This window comes from Vanacampus margaritifer, chromosome 6 (assembly GCF_051991255.1).
Source record: "Vanacampus margaritifer isolate UIUO_Vmar chromosome 6, RoL_Vmar_1.0, whole genome shotgun sequence".
Classification (NCBI taxonomy): domain Eukaryota; kingdom Metazoa; phylum Chordata; class Actinopteri; order Syngnathiformes; family Syngnathidae; genus Vanacampus; species Vanacampus margaritifer.
In genome coordinates this window covers 25693529-25717093 of record NC_135437.1, presented here as the reverse complement: position 1 = coordinate 25717093, position 23565 = coordinate 25693529, and the positions used below count along the sequence as shown (strand labels likewise).

At 40.0% G+C, this 23565-nt stretch overlaps 1 protein-coding gene across 2 annotated transcripts in view; it reads right to left on the bottom strand.

The window, feature by feature from the left end:
- The window catches only part of zcchc14 (zinc finger, CCHC domain containing 14), a 28666-nt gene extending 5242 nt beyond the window's left edge, over positions 1 to 23424 (bottom strand). Inside the window, exons 1-10 of one of the 2 annotated variants that reach the window (XM_077569205.1) lie at positions 22289 to 23424; positions 19640 to 19867; positions 13093 to 13294; positions 8355 to 8425; positions 7745 to 7816; positions 7507 to 7574; positions 4958 to 5133; positions 3462 to 3504; positions 2925 to 3390; positions 2758 to 2855 (exon numbers count right to left, since the gene is read on the bottom strand). In XM_077569205.1, coding sequence (XP_077425331.1) covers positions 2758 to 2855; positions 2925 to 3390; positions 3462 to 3504; positions 4958 to 5133; positions 7507 to 7574; positions 7745 to 7816; positions 8355 to 8425; positions 13093 to 13294; positions 19640 to 19867; positions 22289 to 22783 — 1919 coding nt within the window. In that variant the 5' untranslated portion in view covers positions 22784 to 23424. The remainder of the gene's footprint in view (positions 1 to 2757; positions 2856 to 2924; positions 3391 to 3461; positions 3505 to 4957; positions 5134 to 7506; positions 7575 to 7744; positions 7817 to 8354; positions 8426 to 13092; positions 13295 to 19639; positions 19868 to 22288) is intronic. The other variant, XM_077569206.1, reaches the window with a different exon arrangement.
- Positions 23425 to 23565: the final 141 nt, after the last annotated feature.

Genomic DNA, 23565 nt, shown 5'->3' with positions numbered 1-23565 from the left:
GTAAAAATCTGTGATGTGCAAAATGAATGAATATAATGAGTATAAGAAATAGAAGAATAAGTTAACGAGTATTACAGGGATATGTAAAAGACGTTACACTAAACTAGTAGAAAAATGAAAATAATATTAAAACTCTAGTAGCCCCAGCAGAATTTTTTCTGCTGGGCAAAATTTTATTTTTTTTCGTTCTTTCTGATTTTGACTCGGTGGAAACGACATGGAATTTTTTTACTGTCACATGTTGAAAGTAGCGCTGTCAAACAATTAATTTAAAAAAAATCTGATTAATCATATCTTAGAATTTTGATTAATCATAATTAATCACTTAATTAAAAAGGCATTTTTAATAGACATTTTTTGCCCTCCAAATTTGAAGAGCAGCTGTTATGTGCTAATTCTTTCTACATTTAATGTCATCCTCCTCTTTTTCTAATCAGTTAATTACTTGTATAATTTAATATGGAGAAAAAAATGAATGTCATACGCAACCATTTATTAAATTCTTTAATGCATGTAGTTATGTTTATTGTTCAAACACAACCTGTGCTACCTTTAACGTAACCATCCGCTGTCAAGCTAAAAGATTAGGGGTTGGAATCTTTGAATGTCTCACGATTCGATTCGATTCCGATTTTTGGGTCTGCGATTCGATTCAGAATCTATTTTCGATTGGGAGCGATTTTTGATTCAAAATGATTTGATTGACAATGATTTTTGCTTCAATCTATAGATGTGCAAGGAATTGTAATGATCTACTCCAGTCTGACTCGCTAATGCTAGTGCTCGCGGCACTTTTATCACTCAAAAGAACGGCTCCACGCTGAAAAAAACAACAACCTTTTATTGGAATAACTTGATCGTGACTTTTTCCTTCTACTCTCTAATGTGGCTACAACTTAACAGTGTATTAGACCGCGTGGAACCACACTGCCCCTCAGTGGCCAAACCGGATACAACATGAACAGCGCTCCAAATAAAGGTACACACAGACAAAGGCAAGACCGTATGAAATGATTTAAATAAAATCAATTTTGGGACATTTAAAATCGATTCTGAATCGTACAAAATGAGAATCACGATTCTTATTAGAAACAATTTTTGGGCACAGCCCTATAAAAGATCATCTGCGCTCAAAATTGATAGTGTGATTAATCTGCATTAATATATGACTAATACGATTTCTTAGTGTGATTAATCTACGGCAGGGGTGTCAAACATATGGCCCGTGGGTCGCTGACCTGCAAATAGCGAAAATCTGTGTATAACTGACGGCAATTGTTTTTAAGTTATATATACACCATGATTTTACCGGTCTTGGTAACACAGTTTCCTCCATGTGGCCTTTGAGCTAATATGAGTTTGACACCCCTGATCTATGAGTTAATGCTTTAACTTTGTCAGCACTAGATCGAAGTAAGTTGTGAGCAGTTCAAATCAAGGATTCTCAAACCAAATGTTTTTTATACAGCAGAACAACAAATATTATACAGTAACTAGAAAAATTCCCGCGGAAATTTTGAATGGGACTGCTGACTCTTTGGTAATGAGCTGAACAGTTTAAAATTTAAACCACTGGAATCGGTCAAGAAATGTGGAAGTTAACCATAATGAACATCAACTAAAAGTATCTCACTGTCCCTGAAAATGTATTTCAAAAAATGTAAATGAGCTGAACAGTTTAAAATTTAAATGACTGGAATCGGTCAAGAAATGTGGAAGTTAACCATAATCTAAAAATATGTCACTGTCACTTTAAGAGTGCACACACATTTTTGACTTGGAGCCGTCACGCGCCCCACATTCCATTGAGATTGCATGAGAGAAGCACCCCTTGAACAAAAGCCTCTCACGACTTAACGGTTGAAGATACAGATTCAAGAAATGACTCGTTAGAACGGCAAGGGTTTGGGGAACACGAGCATGTTCTCATTTTCTTAATCGGATAAAAAATGACCAAATGAGAGCAGGTTGAAAACTTATGATTTATCAGAAATGGAAAGAGGAAGGCGCCTGAAATTAACATGTAAAAGACAGGCGAATTAGTCCGACTTCTCTTGCTTAAGGTGAAAATAAAGGTACTAAATGACACCTTAGCCAAATAAAAGTTAGTTTGTCTGAAAGAAGTCACTCGTGACTACAAAATGTGAGAATTTGATGTCTAGTGAGCAAAGATTGTGGCCATGGTGACGAGTTGAAGTGAAACTTTTCCAAATAGAAGTAGACTTTTCTTTGTTCCCGCCACTCTAAACAGAGTGTGTTAAAATGCTCTATCACTCACTGTCTTTGAACCCGCACAGGGGGGAGAGCTTTCATTCCTTAAAAAAGATTTCGACACTGAGCTAAAGATGGGAAAAATTCCTACAAAATGAGCTAAAATTCGTATCGGACGGATAACGTATGCGCAGCGTGTCTTGGAAAAAGGTGCTTGATGTGTGATTTTTTCTTTCCATTTCCCATTCATTCCTATGGCACTTTTTGGGGTAGTTTTTGGGGTATTGCGTCGCCATGGTAAGTGGGAATTCCTAGAAAAATAATGCCGCACCGAGTCCGATCGAGCCGCATCGTTTGATACCTCATTTGTCCCGGTGCGATCTACGGTACGGGCCGCATTCTTGCGGAAAAATCGGTGGAAGATAATATAAGAATATTTGCTATAATAATAATAAACCCTTTTTTCTAGGAATAGTAATATGTGCTGCTTGCTACGCTCAGCAGTCCCATAATAAATGTGATTTTTTTATGACGACTGCAACTTACTCTGCTGACTTCTGTAACTCCAACTGAGTCTTGAGTTTCTTCTTGGCTCCTTGGGTTAAGTCGTACTTGTTTAAGTCATCTTCTGTCAGTGCTAAAAACTGTATAGAAAAGAGAGACCTCTTACTTCTTTTACGTAAACGCAAGTCGTATCTCGAGACCGCACCCACCTCTTCCATCGTCAGCTGTTTGAAAACCGGATAATATTTATGCAGGCGAAGCTTGCGCAGCCAGTCCAAGATGCCGTTCTGCTCTGGCGTGTTCACCTGGGACTGCGATGGAGACTGTGCGTGGGACTGGGCTCGGGGCTGAGGAAGTGAATATGAAAGGGGCGAATGCTGAGTTTGGGTCTGCAGTTGCAGCGGGTGAAACGAGGACTGCTGGGGCTCGGAATACGCGTGCGGATGAAGTAAAGGACACGGTTTGCTTTGGTGGTGCGGCGGCTGGGAGGAAGCGTCGCCTCTGCCGGCAAGGAAGCCCTGCGTGGGCAAGGCTGGCACGGTGGGAGGGAGGGCGGACAGCTGGGGGGAGTGTTGTGGAGAAGGATGTGAGGGGGGGAGGTGAGGGGAGGAGCGGGTCAGGGCAGAATTGTGAGTGCTGACAACAGGCTGGACACTTGCCACTCTGTACACCGCCCTGAAAGAGGAAATGCTGTCAGAGGGCAAAAATGCTGCGCGCTGCACTGATGAGTGATGACGACATTTTACCTGCTGGCTCCTCTGTACTGCATCAAACAGCCCGCTGAGCTTGCTGAGTGACAGATGGCAATGGAGACATCACATTAGATGATATTTCCATGATTCTTCCTATTTATATTTCATTTGGGTTATTAAGATAAAGTCATATAAAAAGTCGCTAAAGCAATTCATGACAATTGGGCCAGGTTGAGCATTGAAAATGACTATATTATACTATATTTTGAGTATACTCTGTTGTCCAAGTGTCGATTGGCATCTTTATGAGACACGCAACCTTTATTGTCAAAAGAGCCGTTTTAGGCCAAATGAACAAAAAATCTGTCTGGAGCTTCAAAACATTTCAACATTGTGATGAACGAAACAGTGCGTTAGTGTTAGTCGAGGGCCCAACAGCTTTATTGGAGCTGCATCATAACAGAAAAATATGCAGCATCCAATTCATTTCTACTTTTTGTGTTCTGTTTATGGATCCCCCCCCCTTCCCCATACTTTCATACATGTTTTAGACTTTTCTGCCTTTCTGTCAAATTTCTGACATTTTTGGCAATTTTATGGAGATATAATGGTATTTTTATGCCTCCCTTACGTTTTTTGGACATTTTATTGCTGACATTTTATTCTGCCTGCCTTTATTGGCATCAATTTGCTGATATTTTTGGCAATTTTGCAGACATTTTATGATAAATTTTGGGGTTTCTTCTTTTGTTTTGGGAAATTTTACAGTTTCTATCATCTATCATTTTCTATTCTGCCTTTTTTCGTCTTCTTTTTACATCAAACTTTTTTCTCCTCTTTTGTTGGTGACAATTCCAAAGACATTTTATGGTAATTTTCCTTTTGGATATTTTGTGGTCACTTTTTGGAAATGTATTTATTTATTTTATGTATTTATTTGATCTACCTTTCGACCGTTTTTTTTGACCACTTAAAATTTTTTAACCTGTTTTTAATTATTCTTTTTTTAATTGAATCATTAATTAATTTCAAGAATAATTTATCCTAAAAAATAAATATGCAGTAAATATATAAAATTGTACTTTCTTGGTTTGACACACACAGACACACGCGAGCGCAAACAGACACACACACATGCGCACTGTACTGGAGGTTAAAAATACATAGAAATGAAGTCACATTCATAGAATCAAGCTCAAGCACTCACACTCAGACACACACGAGGTCGCCACACTCAGCGTCCCAACACAAACATACCACAATGAATTCCCACACCAGACTAAAATAGACGCTGTCCTCTCCCTCTAACACCTTCAAAACACAAACACAAATTCTCCTGCGGTATCGCCACCACCTCCTCAACGGTATTAACACGCGTGACCTTATCCTTTTCATTTTACACGCATCTCTCTCACCACTAACGTTGCATAAACGGATGGGAAATATTCCATCTGGTATCACTTTGGCCACATCTAAAAATAGGTGCCACATGTTTCGCAACCATTCTCCAGACTTGACTGTGATTGTGGCAAAAGAAAGAAAAGACTCACTATGGTTGGAGGTGAATGGGCAGGTTGGAATGACAGGAGCTGTGGGAGGGGAGGAAGGTATGTTGGGGAGGGGGGAAGACAGAGGAGAAAGGCAGGGTGAGAGAGGCCTGGTGGAGGTGAAGAAGAGTTGAACGCTGTGGTGCTGGAGGACGTGGCCGGGCAACACTGTCAGACATCTGCAGGTGCAGGTGGAGAGAGCACACAGTTACATGAAGAACACGTACAGCTGGGCTTGAAAGTTCACATACTCTTGATGTATGTAAACGGGCCGATATGTTGTTTTTTTTCAGGGCCAATATCCATTATTAGTAGTCGAGGCCAATAGCCGAGATTTCAAGCTGATATTCAATTTCGGTAAAAGAGAAAATATTCGATTGAAAAGCCATTATGCATGTTTGTTAAAAATTTAAAAAATCACATTTTCAACACTTTCTTTTCATTTTAAATATATTAAGAATAGAAAGATTTGTTTGAAAATGATAAAAATTGCAGGGAGCTTCCGAGATTTCAAGCTGATATTAATTTTCGGTAAAAGAGAAAATATTCGATTGAAAAGCCATTATGCATGTTTGTTAAAAATTTTAAAAAATCACATTTTCAACACTTTCTTTTCATTTTAAATATATTAAGAATAGAAAGATTTGTTTGAAAATGATAAAAATTGCAGGGAGATTCCTAGATTTCAAGCTGATATTCATTTTCGGTAAAAGAGAAAATATTCGATTGAAAAGCCATTATGCATGTTTGTTAAAAATTTAAAAAATCACATTTTCAACACTTTCTTTTCATTTTAAATATATTAAGAATAGAAAGATTTGTTTGAAAATGATAAAAATTGCAGGGAGCTTCCGGGTCATCGTCATGTGTTAAACTAAATTAAGCAGGTAAAAGGCCATCTACTCTCTGTAGACATAAATCTATGTTCTCTACTGTAGATAAAGTTTTCAAAAAATTCAACACAACTTCTTAATTTTAACAAACTGTTAAATTTTTAAAAAATATTAAGTGTGGGGAGTTACAACCCAGTGCCAGCATCATATTTTATAAAGTAAAGTTGAATTAAAATGAATTAAAAAAAAGAAGCAAATGTACCTGTATTTCACTGAGCGACAAATGCATGCGAATGTAGCTATTTTTTTTTTTTTTTTGGTCAGGGTTCATAAAAAGTTTCAAAAGATCTTCGCAGACAGTGAAAGATTGTCTGAACATGTCCAAAATTTCTTTGCAACAAGTAAAAACCGTCTGTGAACATTTTACAAATTCTGGTGAAACCCCAAATTCGCTACATTCGCAAGCATTCATCGCTCAGTGAGATGACAACTTTATCAGCCTTCAGATTAAGTCTGATGCCGATATTTGTCAAAATGTCAAAATTGGCACCAATAATCGGTCTATCCCTAATGTGCAATTATGACCACAGCAATAAATGTACAAAAGCTAAACGATGCTTAATGATACAAAAATGCTATGAATCATCACAAGAATTCACATGAACGTCTTGACTCATATCATTTTTTCGACCTCTGAAAATATCAAAACAATTGCTATTGCATTTTGGATTTGATGGGCATTATGCCTTTTTCTCACCATAGAGAGCAATATTTATTTGTATAGACACTGAATCTACGGACTGGGTTTGCATTTTGGCACGTCTGTTCTTGCTCTTCTCGTATGGGTTCCCTCCAAGGCACTTGAAACTAAACGGTGTTCAGTGTGAATGTAAAGTTAGATTATTGTCTGTATTTATAATTTTAAGGACACTCTGTTTTAAATTGTAAACAGATAAAAAAAACCTACATCATTTGGCTGTTTGTTTACATAACAAGAGCTTTTCAATTTGGCGGCATAGTGAATTGGTTAGCAAATCCGCCTCAATGTTCTCAGGGTAGGGTTCGAATACAGGGTTCAGCCCTTTTTGTGTGGATTGGGCATGTTATCCCCTGGGCTTTCTCCATGTATTCCGGTTTCCTCCGTCATTCTAAAAACACGCGTGGTTGGTTCATTGAAAGCGCTAAAATAAGTGTGAATGGTTTGTCAATGTTTTCCCTGTGATTGGAGACACTTTTCAGTTTAGGTTTTGCATGGGATTGTTTGATGTTGTGTGCCAGCCCTGCGAGTGACTGAAGAAGCCACCAGATATTTGCGAAGATTAACGTCTTTGGCAGTCCTCCGTAGGATTTTACTAAACGTTATTTAATGTTTTTGGCAGTCAAAGAGTTAATACTAAAATGGTGTGATTCAGCAAATATGATTGATATAAAATGATAGCAGTCAAATTAAAAAAACTTAAAACACAAATTAAACATATTGACATTTGTTCAGGACAGTCACGACTCTTGGTGCTACTGAGCTCTGGTCAAGAGTGGTTGACAAAAATCAAAACAGACAAAACTTTGTCTGGCATTTGAGTTGTCAATCATCAAGGTTGGATATTGAGTTTCATGGTGCTGTCTCTTATGTTGTCAAAGTGTGAGATTTATGCCTCAATATCCAATCTAGAAGTCAGATATCATCCTCCGTGTAGATCAGAAAGACTTTACGAAACTAACCTGGCATTTGACTCACTAGTCTGAGGTAAGATCTTCTCTAGTCGCTCATCAGGGAATGCCTGTGACAACTGAGAGAGGAAAATTCATATGACATCAAAAATTAAGTATGAACTATGAAATCATAAGAACATTGCTGATATCAACCATACTTCATTCAAATCCATTTTAAAATAACATCAACATCTTTAAAATAAGATGAATGAAGCAACAGATTGACTGTGGAACAACATGACCTCACCTGTGAAAGTAGCTCGGTCACCTCCTGTTGACTTCGGACAACTGATGATACAAATCCATCAGACCAGCTGACCTGAAGTATTAGGATTAACAAAAAATATTTGTATTAGGCATCATTTATCAAATCATGTTTGAGCAGAAGTGTGAAAGGGGAAGTCAACCTTAAACATTTCTAGACAATAATATGTTATATATAATGTGGCCTCACTCGTCTAAACCACACATTTCGATTAATATTACATTTTTGGAATATAAGTTATGCAGCGGTTTGTAGCTATCTCAGGGGGCGGCCATTTTGCCACTTGCTGTCAACTTGAGATGACATCACAGTTGCTCAGGGCTCAGGCAACGACAAATGACAGCTCACCTGTTTTCTGAAGCTCAGCTGTGATTGGTTGTTACCTGAGCAACTGTGATGTCACTTTCAGTCGACAGCAAGTGGCAAAATGGCCGCCTTCCATTGATAAAAAGTGCTCAATTTTGCTGCCTAACTGATATTCCACTAACGCAACATTAACTAAAATACCGTATTTAGACTAGTGGGGCTGCATAGAATATATCAAGACATTTTTGGGGGGTTGACTTCCCCTTTAATTTGTGTGCTTACTCACCTCAAACATATAACCACTTTTGTCTTCAAACGTATGCGTCACTCCTCGCAATGCAACTCTCTCAATTGCCACTATAAAAACAGTTAACACACAAAATGGAATCATGTCTGACCAAGCAAGAGGAGTGCTCTGAAATCAAGACAATATTTAGTAACATTGTGTTGAATAAGCATGAATCTCCCATTGTTTCGTGCTTGCTTATCCTCAGCCCCTGAGACCTTATGCATTTGTTCATAATTTAATAGTTCCCAATTTAAAATAGACGTCACAACATGTCTGTATAGCTATACATAAGAGTCAAGAATTGTAGGAGTATTTATAAATCATATTTATTGCCATGGCGGAATAAGCTAGTTTTACGGGTGAATCCGTTTATTTCCGTGAGCTCGTACTTGTGCCCGCACTGTCACGTGAGAATGTGGAATATGGACCCAAATGCAGACAAGACACGGCAGTTGGGAAACAAAACAGAGAGTCTTTATATACAGGAATACAAAGTAACAACAGAGGTAAGGGCTGGATTCAGATGGCCTTGAAGAAAACACTTGACTGAGAAAGAGATCCGGGCTGGAACCTTGAACACATGGAAGAAAAGCTTGCAATGAAGAGTAGGGTAGAGTAATATGCGCAGGGGGCGGGTTAGACTAGGTTTTGGTATTTTTGCATGTTGCAGTTAAAAATGGCATGAACACAGACAATTTGAGTCGCTGCCAATCGAAGCGGCCCTTAAAAAAAAAAAAAAAAGAAAGGAAGCCCTTCTTCAAGAAATTAATTTGGCAGAGCCCATGCAGAACGCGCCACACTCGAAGACAGCTGTGCCGTCTTTGTGTATGTTTTTACCAATTGTCTTCAAACATTTTGAAAGTATTGATTAATCTATGATTTTACTTTAAGTATTGACAAACGTAAATGACATTCACACTTCCATCGGTCTGCTTTTTTTTACCCGGACGCATACCTCAGGTGAAGCGGCAGGTCAGGGCTTCTTCACATTTGTTTCATGTCAATACATACGGGGTGAACATGATTTGAACTGGCAGGTTTGTTTTCATAGATGGGGTGTGATTGCAAAATAACCTCTACGTATGAAAGGAGTCCCATTAGACTCCGTCTTAAGGCACTGTGAAACCATTTCAGGCATGCAGGGACAAGCAGCTGGAGAAAAGAGGACATGAACAGAGAAGACAGAAGTGTAGGAGAAAGTAAAGAGCAATGGAAAGTCCCTTGATGCGCACCTTCCGGTATGTTTGATGGGTCGAAACTGTTAAATGACTAAAGCTGTGTTTGGTGGGTAGAAGAAACTGTAAAGGACCAATCATAGGAATTTAGGCAGTCACAGGCACATTCACACACACACTTCCCAACTCATATGTCACTATGGACGTGTTGTATGTATGCACTGTATGTGTGACTACAGTAAGAGTTTTACTGCATCCTGTGAAAGTGGCCAAAAGAGGAGGTACGATATTATATTTCCAAGAATTAGCTACCATTAGCAAACAATTTTTTAACCTAATTCCGGTTACTTAATTCTGTCTGTTAGCGAGAGCCACTACATCGTGATAACTTACATTGATGTTTCTGCATTTGGCAATTTATTATTATATTATATTATTAGTATGGGATTTTTTTTTAATGGGCTTTAGGTGAACTGATGAATACACACACGCTCGCACGCACGCACACACACACACACACACACACGCACATACACATACAAAAAAAATAAAATATATATATATATATATATGTGTGTATATGTATATATATATGTATATATATTTAAAAAAAAAAAAAACATTTATTAAATTTTTTTTAATTGATTTGTTTGTTTGTTTTTTTAAAAAAAGGAGAGCAATGATGATGTCAAATCGAATGAACAATACTGAGCTCTCCTGAAAAAAAGAAAAAAAAAAGAATTAGCTACCATTCAAATGTTTTCCTGATCCTGTGTTTGGATTAATTTGTCAATGTACTTGTTGAATAGACACACATTAAAGACATTTCCCGCTTATTCTGCCTAGCATGACACGCAAGCCCCTGCACTCATACACAAAAATGATAGAACTTGAGATATAAACTTAATTACACGTCTGTGTATCATATCATGTGCCGCCAATTCTCCGCATGTGTCTGCGTTCATGTTGTGCATTTTATGCTGATGACAACAGCTATGCAATGTGACCACGATGAGGTAATGCGAGATAGTCGAGTATTGTGTTTCAGGACAGAGGCAGGGAGCCAGACAGATTGGTCTGACTCGAGACTCGAGTAAGTCTAACGGCCTTTTAAATGGGATTCCGACATGAGCCACTGGATCATCACAGGCTGATTGATTTTTGAATGCTTGATAGGAAGATAAGATAAATGAATCAAAACACCTACAATTGCTGAACTACCACATACCCACATTGTAAAACGAGTTTTAGTAATCCCCAAAAAAACGAAAAAGCTGTTTAGCAACAGTATAAGAAGAGTTCTTTTGAGATAAGAGCCACAATTAACAAAGATCAACGTACCATTAATTGTGTGCAGAATCCTGTCAATTGCTGTTAGCGTTCAACATAATCAACTAAGCCAGTGGTGGGTTTTAATAGAATGTAATTAATATACGTTATATTGGCAGGCCTGTAATAAATAAAGCATCCATCAATTCATTCTCTGATCCGCTTATGGAGGGAGAGAGAGAGAGAGAGAGAGAGAGAGGGAATCTTTTTTTTCTGGAGAAAAAAAGAGAGAGAATCTGATGGAGGAAAAAAAAGTTTGCCCTCAGTGTGCAAAATATTTGGGGACGATAAGGGCTCGTGCGCTTCATACTTTAATATGGCCCAACAAGCATTTATTAATCAAATTATCAAATAAAAAATAAATAAAAAATGGCCATATCAACAATTAAACAATGTTGGTTGATTATAACTAAATCAATTATAAATAAAACGGTTACAATATTAAATAAAAAATGTTACGCATATTTCTGGGTAATCGTTTTATTTATAACTAAATCAATTATAAATAAAACGATTACAATATGAAATAAAAAATGTTATACATATTTCTGGGTAATCATGTTATTTCTAACTAAATCAATTATAAATAAAATGGTTACAATATTAAATAAAAAATGTTATACATATTTCACAGCAACATTGTAACTTTTTTTTGTCTACAAATGACCTGCTCTTACACTGCAACCAAGAAAATCTCTTTTCATATAACATGACCTGTTTTTTGTTTTTTTTAAGATGATGATGATTATGATTATTGTTATTTTTAAACACCCATCATATTCTGGGTAAATGCCAAAGCTGAAAGGTATCCAGAGAGATACAGCCAATTATTGTTAGTAAGCAGCTTCTAATAACCAGCATACCCAAAGGTTCATCAAAGTCAAGTTGCCAAAGGGGCAAGAGAATATTTGCGGCAATGCATGATACTTGGAGTATTTTGGCAAAAATGTGTTATATGTGTAAATAGAAATGTATGTTTAAATGTGCAATTTTTTTTTTTCAAAATGCACGACGCAGGTAAGATATCTCCTTTAAAAACTAAATAATGAAACTGGTACGGCAAAGGTACCCTTAATGAAATTTATTGTAAAATATTTTGAGGCAACCACTGCAATTAAATGATTTCTGTAACTCTCAAAGAAAATTGTGCACCTGCTGATGGTTATCAACATGTTTCAGCTTCCCTTCACAGATGTTCAATAAAATTTAGATCAGGGCTCTTCAGAATAGTTAGTTCTAAGCCATTTTTGGATATTTGTAGATGTATGTTTTGGGTGATTATCCCGTTGGAGGAATTATGACCTGCAGCTGAGACTATGTTGTCTGATGCTGGGCACATTTCACTCCTTAACTCTTTGACTGCCAACCGTTTTCAGAAAAGGGATGCCGTGGGTGCCAGCCGATTTAAGCATTTTTGACTGATCTTTCAAGGTCCACAGAAAATTATGTGTTTGGACTATGGGAACACACATACTACCAAATGAAAGATTGGACTCTCATCTTTCATCAGAAAAAAAAGTTTGTTTCTACCTTATTCTGTTTTTCAGTAATCAACAATAGAAAATGGTTAGTTTCATCTCTGTTTTGAAAAAAAACGTCTTTTAACGTCTTTGGCACTCCTCCATAGGATTTTACTAAACGTTATTTAACGTTTTTGGCAGTCAAAGAGTTAATAGAGTTGCAGTTCAGTTGCACCCTGCACAGATTCAAGACACTCTCTGCCGCAAGTAGCATAGCATAACCAAGCCTCTTCATTGCTTCGTAATAGGTACGATTTTCTTTTCTTAGTATGACTCATTTATGCATCCATAAACATTGAGGTGATGTAACTTGTCAAATACCTCCTGTTTTTGTCTTTTTTTCCCCCCTCATCTGTTCAAAGGACATTCTTCCTGAAAGTTGTATTGTGGAGATGTTGACCTGAAGTTGCAATCATGAAGTGAAATGAATCCCTGAGTGACATATAACACTGCAATGCCTGAGGCTGCATTCTTTAAGCTTAATTCTGTTCAGTGCGACTGGCATGTTGCATCTTGCCCAACGGGGTTTGACTGAGTGCACAGCATGACACACACGTTTCATACTCATATGCACCGGTTGGAGGTTCAGTCATTCATCATTAGCAAGCTGATGATGACAGTGAAAGGCTATTTATAGAATATGATACAGTATGTAAAGAGGTGTCAGGGTGTCAATCATATCAATCCATGACAACTTATCCAGAGGCTCACCTGTTCCTCTTTTCCCCTGGTGAGTGGTAGGCGGTGCCGCAGCATCGTGGCCCTGCCCAGCAGTTGTAGGAGGAGGAAGGTGAGGAGGAGGTGCGAGGTCGAGGTGAGGAGGGTTGGTTTCCTGGCTGACCGCTTGAGCTCCTCTCCCAATTTTCACCTCTGGTCCAAGTACTGGGGCTGTACCGGTCTCTCTGGTTTGGTTCTGGAAAGCATGAGGGAGAGACCATTCAAAAAGAGAGACGTTTGGCCCTACAGTAGCGCAATAGTTAACATAAGTTATTTTTAATTAGCACACTGCAGTAAGAATTCTGAAATTTTATCAGTCTCCAGTCTAACTCTTGACTGACAGCCTCCATCCATCCATCATCTACCGCTTATCCGGGGTCGGGTCGCGGGGGCAGCAGCTTTAGCAGGGAAGGCCAGACTTCCCTCTCCCCAGCCGCTTCAGCCAGCTCCTGGGACGGGAACCCAAGGCGTTCCCAGGCCAGCCGAGAGACAAAGTCTCTCCAGCGTGTCCTGGGTCGTCCCCGGGGCCTCCCGCCGGTGGGACATGCCCGGAACACCTCTCCAGGGAGGCGTCTCGGAGGCATCCGAACCAGATGCCCGAGACACCTCAACTGGTTAAGTCGGATAACCGAGCTTCTCACCCTAACAGCATACACTGTATGCTATATGGCAATTGCGAATAAAAACCAAACAATACAGACGCTCCCCTACTTACGAACATTCGTGTTACGAACAACGGTACATACGAACATGTCTGCGCGCATGTCAAAAAATGTTCGGAAAGAGATGCTGTAAGTTAGATTTTTTATTGCGCACCTTTTTCCGAGTACTGTAGTGCTTCTTTCCGCCGCTAATACCGACGCTTGGCGCTGTGAGAGCTCACCCAGCATTGGAGGCTCAGCAACGTGTCGAGGAGGAGGAAGAAGAAGAAACGCCTGTCGCTCATAGATAAAGCCATCGCACTCTTCGAGCAGCAAGACCCAAATATTGAACGTTGCACAAAGGTTGCAAATCAATTGAATGATGCCATACAGTGCTACCGCATCATTTATGATGAAAAAAGAAGAAAACTGTGCAATCGTAGTTGGATCGCTTCTTTCGGCCAGTTTCTAGTAAATCCTCCAAGGAAGATACTCATCAACCCTCATCTTCTTCTCCGCGACCCTCAACTTCTTCCTACATTGAAGTTACGGAGGAGGAAGTAACTTTTGAAGCCCATTCCAGCGACGACGAAGAACCTCTCATGATATAAAATCCTCCTCTTCCTCCTCCATCAAATCCTTAAGCATCGAGTACATCTTCCAAAAGTAAGTTAAACTTCATTTTATTTATCTTATTACGTACATGTACATACTGTGTGTGTCTCTCGCTCTCTCTCTCTAACATACGTAGTACAGTACTGTACGTATTCTCTTTAAACATAAATTATAATACAAAATATAGCACTGAAGCAACTTACGAACAAATTCACCTTACGAACGATCGCTCGGAACGTAACTCGTTCGTAAGTTGGGGAGCGTCTGTACTAACAGGAATTTGTGATATACTGTACAGTATAATGGGCAACAGCAAATATAGTGGCACACTGTCTTTACAAGAACCTTGAATTCAAGAAGAAAAAGAAAAAACTGAATCTCCATTATAAAAATCTAATGTTTTTCCAATTGTTTTCCTGCGATGGTTTGTCATAGATGCATAGCCAAACCATACAAAATGACTCCCATGTAGTGCGTGCGGTGCATATTGAGCCAAGCCTGCTTTAAACATGCTATTGGGACAGTCTCATCCACATCACATGGGTTGGGCTTTCTCTCTTGCTCTCACACCACAAACACCGGAAGACACATGTTTTTTATTATGGACACAGGCAACATATTTAAAACACATTACTTTAATTAAGTTTAATGTGAATAAATTGTGTCTTCTAAACATTGACTCATGCTCTGTCCCCGTTTTACCCCGGTTTTGTGGACGGATTCGTAGCTTATGCTGGGCTAAGGTCAAAACTTAAAAGATCCCTCCAGCCTTTAATAACAACGTCAAGCCTGCTGCAGTAGGGAAAAAGCAGTGTAACAACCATTTGAATGGTTTACTCTCAGGCTACGCTAAGAGACCCAGAGGGAGAGACAGCATTTCCAACTTACTGGGGATTCACTTGAGACGCGCACACACTGAACCAAACCACAGAGGGTTGATTTCAGCAACGAGAAATGTGCTGAGCTGCAGTAAGCAGGAGCCAAGGGCAACAAAACACTAAATACAAATGCTCTACTCTGAGCGGGGTACTTTCCCTTCACTGTTCACTCATGTTTAAACATTTCGCATGCTGCTCTTAGTTTTGAGAAAGATGTGGAAGATCAGGAGGAAGAAAATGTCCAAGATTTAAATCCTGATTTAAATCTAGGGAGGGCGATCCAGAATCATAAACGGGCCTCTTCCAAATGTGGATAAAAATCCAAAGCATATCGGATATCTCCCTAAGCAACTGCAGTGTAAACGGACAGATTGGATGTACCCCTACAATGTGAGCTCAACCTCATCAAAATATGCCGATAGCACACCCGCTTCAACCCACTTTAAAGGGGAGTTTGCTGTCTAAAAACAAAACAAAAAACACACACACATACAAAAAAAAAACGTTTTGCTATGTATGTTATGCCTCTACTATTATTTAATTTGAATTATTATTCTAAAAGACACCAGGGCCTGACATTAATAGCCGTTTCCTTGGCCAGATTATCTACCTCTGGTAAGAAATAAAAGTTAAAAAGAAGAAAAAAAGTGTAACAACACAACACTCCATCATGAATAAGTCATGCTAGCAACGTAGCATTCCTGGCTTAAAACGGCACGTTCTTAAAGTGCATGACTCGTGCACCTTCATCTTGACTCAGTGAAAGGCTTGGCTTTGGTCAGAGACTCCATGGGGAGGAGAGAGGAGGGGCAACATTCAAATCTTGCTAGTAGTTTGAAAACTACAGTAAACTCCCCACTGAAATCGGAACAACAAAAAGCATTGGTCTATATATACTACATTAGCGGTGTGTCGGCCATTAAAAGAAATAATGAAGCAAAATCATTTCTGTAATGTGGTCACATGCCAGCGGGGTAAAAAGTTCACTTGTAACATTAAATACTTGTACAAGTATAATTGATTAATGTTTTCTTCTGTGTTGTCTTGACCAGGTGCGCTTGTGAAGACAGTTGTGCGTATAATTAGTCATTTTGGGTATTTGTCACTTGAAATGTACATATTAATTACACTTTCTGTCCTGTTGGTGAAAAAAAATGTTTTCTATGAATCTCTCTTGCAGTGTTGTGTTAAGGTAATTATTGGATGTCTGATTGATTAAAAAATATATATATAATTATTCAACATAGCTGCCGTCATGGAAAATAATTATTTAGCACGTATTAACATAAGTTTATACTGTATTTTGGACACCTGTATTTTCTTTAGCAATGGGCTTTTCATTTCTTGTACATGAAGCAATATCAAAGTGACCTTGACTGATAAGCCTGCTCGCAACAGACTGCTTGCTTTCCTGTCTAGCTGACCCTCCCTTTCTCCTCCCAAAAGCCCTAACCAGGCAGCTAAAGAATCTTTCCAGGATTCTTACTGTGCACTCTCTCACAGACCACTATCTTGAAGACTACTCTGTTAGACTAGTGTGGATTTGAAGCTTCAAATATAAAGAAACCCAAAAGACAAAATGTTTTCCAGACTGTTTCTTACTACTGAAAATTCCACAACACTGCCCAAAGTGGAAAACTGACCTGTAATCCCTTGCATGTTGGGCAAGAACTGACAAAGCCAGATACTGCTTCACGTTTTAACCCACTCAAAGACTCATTGCATGCAACCTTTCAAGCATGTTTTGAAATTGGTAGAATAAAATACAGCATCTGGATTAAACGGGGCTCTCTTATTGTAGTATATTCACCATTATCCAACTCAAGATCCACATTTCATACAGACATACAAAGGCTTGGATCCAATTTAATGCAATTTATATTGGGGATAGCCCGATTATCGGCCGAGCCGATTATCCAAGCCAATAAAGCAGGTGAATGCTTGCGAATGTAATTAATTCAGGGTTTTCATCAGGATTTGTGTATAGTGGAGATGGGGCGCTGCTGACCTCGACTCGGGACGTTGTGAGTCGGGAGGGAGAATACTTCAAAGACCTCCTCAATTGCATTGACACGTCTTCCTTTGAGGAAACAGAGTCTGGGGACTCTGAGGTGGGCTCTCCTATCTCTGGGGTCGAAGTCAGTGAGGTGGTTGGAAAGCTCCTCGGTGGCAGGGGCCCCGAGGGGTGGATGAGATCCGCCCGCAGTTCCTAAAGGCTCTAGATGTTGTGGAGCTGTCGTGGTTGACATGCCTCTACAACATTGCGTGGACAGCGGGGACAGTGCCTCTGGATTAGCAGATCGGGGTAGTGGTCCCGGAAACAGTGGACCAGGTCTACACCCTCGGCAGGTCTTCGAGGGTGCATGGGTGTTCGCCCAACCAGTCTACATGTACTTTGTGGACTGGGAGAAGGCATTCAACCGTGTCCCTCGGGGAGTCCTGTGGGGGGAGTCCTGCTTCAGGAGTACGGGGTACCAAGCCCCCTGATACAGGCTGTTCGGTCCCTGTACGACCGGTGTCAGAGTTTGGTCCACATTGCCGGCAGTAAGTCGGATTTGTTTCCAGTGAGGTTTGGACTCCGCCAAGATTGCCCTTTGTCACTGATTCTGTTCATAACTTTTATGGACAATTTCTAGGTGCAGCCGAGGCGTTCAGGGGGTCCGGTTTGGTGGCCTCAACATTGCGTCTCTACTTTTTGCGGATAATGTGGTTGGCTTCTTCAAGCCGTGATCTCCAACTCTCACTGGAGCGAGTGTGAGGCGGTTGGGATGAAGATCAGCACCTCCAAATTAGTCTATCACTAATTTATATGGTGCTTTTCTATCATTCAAAAGCGCTATACTGTACATATGATAAGAGTAAAAAGGGAGTTGGTCATGGCCAGACCACGGAGATGGGATGCCTTACACCGCAATGTAATTGTAGACAAGTCTACAGAAGTTTTGCAGAACGTCCCTTTCAGACGGAATTTTAGTGCCACAGCACAGATGAACTGCATCAATTTTTTTCTCTACCCTAAAAGAGCATTAACTTTGCAAATGACATTCTCATATACATTAGCATTAGGTCACATCCTTCCTTCCTTTCCTCAGTCTCTCCTTTGGTCTCTTGAGGTCTCCCTAATTTGTTGGAATTTAGATGTTTCTGGGGTTGGTGAAAGACTAACCCGGTGGGTAGTAGGTAATGTCTGGTCGGTGCTGAATTTCACTTTCCTTTCTTTTCTTTGATCCTTCCTTGGGTCTCCTGACAACCTCACGACTAGCTGGATTCTGAAGTATTCGGTTTAGGTGAACGGTATGGAATTTTTAATAGGTTTTAGGTGAACTAATGAGTACACACTCACACGCACGCACACATGCACACACACACATACACACGCACATGCACATACTCACCCACATACAAAATATAGAAAAATTAAAAATAAAAAAAAGAGCAACGATGATGACATGTCAAATCGGTAAAATTACCGAATGAACAATACAGACGCTCCCCACCTTACGAACGAGTTACGTTCCGGACGATCGTTCGTAAGGTGAATTTGTTCGTAAGTTGCTTCAGTGCTATATTTTGTATTATAATTTATGTTTAAAGCCTATATAAGTATATTGAAGGTTTATATAAGTACGTTTAAGGCTTGTACAAGTAACCTGCATTGGTTTGTACTGGAAAAAACTTTTAATAAAATGGAGAGAATACGTACAGTACTGTACTGTACTACGTATGTTAGAGAGAGAGAGCGAGAGACACACACACAATATGTACATGTACGTAATAAGATAAATAAAATGAAGTTTAACTTACTTTTGGAAGATGTACTCGATGCTTAAGGAGATGATGGAGGAGGAGGAAGAGGAGGATTTTATATCATGAGAGATTCTTCGTCGTCGCTGGAATCGGCTTCGAAAGTTATTTCCTGCTTCATGGGGACCGGCGTTTTCTTCCTCCTCCTCCTCGACACGTTGCTCAGCCTCCAATGAGCTCTCACAGCGCCAAGCGTCGGTATTAGCGGCGGAAAGAAGCACTACGCGCAATACAAAATCTAACTTACAGCATCTCTTTCCGAACATTTTTCGACATACTGTACGGGCAGAAATGTTCGTATGTACCGTTGTTCGTAACTCGAATGTTCGTAAGTAGGGGAGCGTCTGTACTGAGCTCTAGCATTAGGTCACATATTGAGGTCACATGCCAGAGTAAAAAAGACGATCAAGTGTCAGATGAATTTGAACATCGGATCTGGAAACAGCTGGTAGATGTTAACAATTTGACTTCCCTTTCTGCATTGCAGTCAATCAGTGGAGCCAGTCTTAAATATACACGTTTTTTAACTGACTTCTTGTGACTGTACTCCATCCTTAAACCTATATGAGTATGAATGAAACTTGCAGATGCTCAACATCCTACCTTGTGCCAACAGGTGCAGGGTGAATGACAGAGTTGAGCAGCGGACACAGGCAAGGAGGCAGCACTTGTGTCAGGCAGCGAGCAGCCAGAGGGAGACAAAGAGGCCGGGCCAGGTAAGGACACACTATGCTGGGCATAGTGGTGATGCAGCTGAGTGTAAGACAGAGCCACTTGATGGCCACATGGGCCTGCTTCTTGACCCTCAACGCCCGCACCTCCATAGCTCACCTAAAATATCCAAAATATACAGTACATGAGATGAATGAAAAAAACGTGTCTACTTTTGCAAAGTTCTCTGTTGCCCTTTGAAAAAGCGAATGAGCAGAGAAGCTTTTCTATCGATCTATCTGAACATCTATGTCATATGATGCCAAGGGCAGTGTTGAACAATAAATTTTTATATAAGAATTATGAAGTGCCTCGCAAGCCAAGCGTACAGTATTTTTTGCAGCTCTACATTGTTATGTGAGCTTCAATACCACTTTTTTTAAGGCCCATATCAGTACAAGTAGTCACCTCTTGTGTAGTAACCAATACCAAGTAGTGATACTACAAGTATTTTTGAAACTTTTAATGGCCTTGGCTTTTCCTGTTCTTCTGATTTATTATTCCAATCCTGATCGTAAAACAGCCACAATATGGTCGGCCGCCGCCCTGAGCACCAATAACTTGAGATAAGGCCTGGTATCGGCCCGTACTCGCCAATCCCTATTAAAGTCTTATGTAGTACAATCTGATGGAAACAGTTTGATGGATTATTTCTATTTCCATTATTTCAAACATGTCTCACCAAATATCAGAAGTTGGCCGCGATACCAGAACAGATTGTTCAACCTTAGAGCTAAGCTCTTTTATGCTGCCCGATTAGGAAGAAAATATTAATCATGATTCATATGGTAATAACTGAAATCACGATTGGGAGGACGATTTGGTTTTTGGTTCAAAACAAGAAAATGTTTAAACATAAAAAAATATTAAGACAAATAAATTTCTTTGAAACACTATAATTATGCAAGTTTCCTCTGGAGCAAACAAGAGTGATTAAATTGGTTATTTTAAATAAAAAAGGTATAAATATATACATTTAAACAACTCACAATTAGTATTAATATTTTATTTTTGTCCATATTTATGCCATTCATCTATCCATCCATCTTCTGCCACCTGACGATTATGCCAATTTTGTAATTGTGGAGTGTAATAATTAAAATTGTAATTTAATTTTGATTAATTGCACAGCTCTATTAGAGCGTCAACTACCGTTGCCATGACATGCCTAATTCGTAAATTTGATCATGATCAGTTTCAGCTGCATGTTAGCTCTGTGCTCGCATCCATGTATTCCAGCTACCTCCCACATTTCAAACTCATGCATCTTATCATATCTTAACTTAAGACTCTGAATTGTTCAAAGGTGTGTGAGTTGCAGATGATTGTCTGTAGCAGTCCTGCAATTGGTTGGTGATACTGTATGGGTGTATACCACCTCAAGCCAAAAATAAGCTAATGAGGAGAAAATGTTTGGATTGATGGGTGGATTTCAGCGAAATCAACTCGCTATACAGCCACAAATCATCTCAATTTAATAAGAAAAGGCCCAATCCTTCCACTACTAGATTACCTAAAAGAAACGATTTATCTACCTTACCTTTGCTTTTGCAAACATCACAAAAACCTTCCTGATGTCAGTCAAGGAAGCAGCTTTCACCTACACACATATAATTTACACAACCTAGGTCTGCTTGCTAACAGGTGGGCTGTCATTGATTTTGACAAACCTGTAATTTTGCATTTTACACAGCTCATGCGTAATAATACATTTCTACCAATTGGTTTTATAAACTTTAGTTAACATTTCCAAATTTCCATCCCTTTATTAATTGGGACATGATTAAAACTGATTATATTCACTCAGTTACTATACTGTAGTTTGATCTGTAACATGTGCAGTGAATGGGGGAGAGGACGCTACACTGCACGCAGGCTGGTCTCTAGTTGGCTGCAGGCTGCTATGTATGAGCTGTGGTGTTTGGCAATGAAAGGCATGATCGACGTATGCCGATCACGTACTTTTACACAGAAATCACACTCAATTGATTGGAGGACCACTAGTACTCAGGATTTTGAGAAAGAAAATAGCTTTTGCATGGGAACCATGAAGTTTTGCTATTTGTACAAAATGTTTCAATAAATGCACTTACTGTTTTATAAATTTCAATTCTGCGCTGGAGCCTGTACCATAAATTAACCTACCATGCATGTTTTTTGGAATGTGAGTGGAAACCGGAGAAAACCCATGCAACCACGGAAAGAACATGCAAACTCCATGGCCGGATCCCAAATTCAAACCCACGACCTCCGCACTAAGGCATGTAGACTAACCAGTACACTAGTACAGTATTCCAAAACTGTTTAATAAACACCAACCGCAGCATTAGGTGTCCCTGAACTATCTACAAAAGCTGCATCAAAATAAAATGCATTTACAAAGATAACGTCTCACTGGATTTACAGATAATTTACTTTAAAAATTCCATCCGTTTTTTTATCTTATCTATACATTCCATGGGTGTACTGTGGCTTTGTTACTTTGACAATCATTCCATAGACTAGAGACATGTGGCCCACAGATGCACACTTGGCCCTCACCTGCAAGACATCCTGGATCTGGCCGAGTTGCTGCATCAGAACCCGTTTCTGGTGGAAGCTGAAAGCCGGGTGGTTGGATGCCATGGTAAAAAGCAACAGAAATTGCTCCTCGGCCCTTCCGTCGTTTAAGGCCAGCCCGTAGTTGTTGATCACCGTGTCTATATGCGTCAACGTTTGGTACAGAACCCCCGCCGCCTCCCGGTTGTCCGAGCCAAGCAAGGCGAGGGACACCAGCAGCTTACTCCGCACCACCTCGTCCGTGATGTTGGTTAGTCCAGATAAATCGGTGGGGTTGTTGGCTTTGATCTCTGCATCCCGGAGCGAATGGTAGTCCTTACGCGCCAAGTCCTCCAGGCAGGAGCCGAGGAAGCGAAGCTCGATGGGGACACAGAGGTCCAGCAGGCCACACAGGAATTGGGCTCTCTGGGCAGATGAGAGGGAAGAGAACCAGAGGTACACTCCTTCCCTTTGGACATGGGTCCGACTCTCCACCATACTCACACATCCACTGACAGTTCGTCTGAAGCTTAAAAAAAAAGAAGAAAAAAAGGAATGTCTTTTCAAGTGAGAATTTCACAAACAAAGCTGGGAGCAGTCAGAAGAACTGTGACAGCTGAGTTCTCTTCTCGTGCTCGTGTCACACTTCGATTGTTTCTCTCCAGAAAAAGAAGAAGAAAAAAAATCCTCGTCGTTCCACTTCAAGTATTCTACTTTGTGTTCAGGACAACCCTCCGCCTGGTCCCCCTCCGCCGGTCGGACCGCAGCTCCACTGACAGCCGAAGAAACTGCCCTCAAGCTTGCCTTCCGAACAGTCACCGCCTTCTTCTGTCATTCAAGAAGTCACATTCAACCATCCTGATATCAGCCATGTTATCAACTGTGGCTCCAAGTTTGTGCCGAAGATAACGTTTGTCAATCAACTGCTGCCAAAAGTTCAGAAAACAACGCTAACTTGTGACGTAACCGTGCGGGAAAGTAATTTATCGAAGGACTTTATCGAAGGACCACAAAGGACGCCCCACTGTATGAATTTGTGTGTATGTTGTTGTCGCTGTCTAGTGTCTTCATCCTGTCGTGGCTCGAGATATGTTGAAGAAAATAACAGCTGGCTATAACATTATCCAACGCTGGATGCAAGAAACGCCCACTTCTTAAAAACCTCGACTTTGATTGGCTAATAGTTCTGTCTACAATCATTTGCGCTTTCTTGATTGGTTCAGTGCTCGGCGGAAAAGATCAGCTTTCTCATGCACTTTTGTGCAACAGTAAAGTAAGAA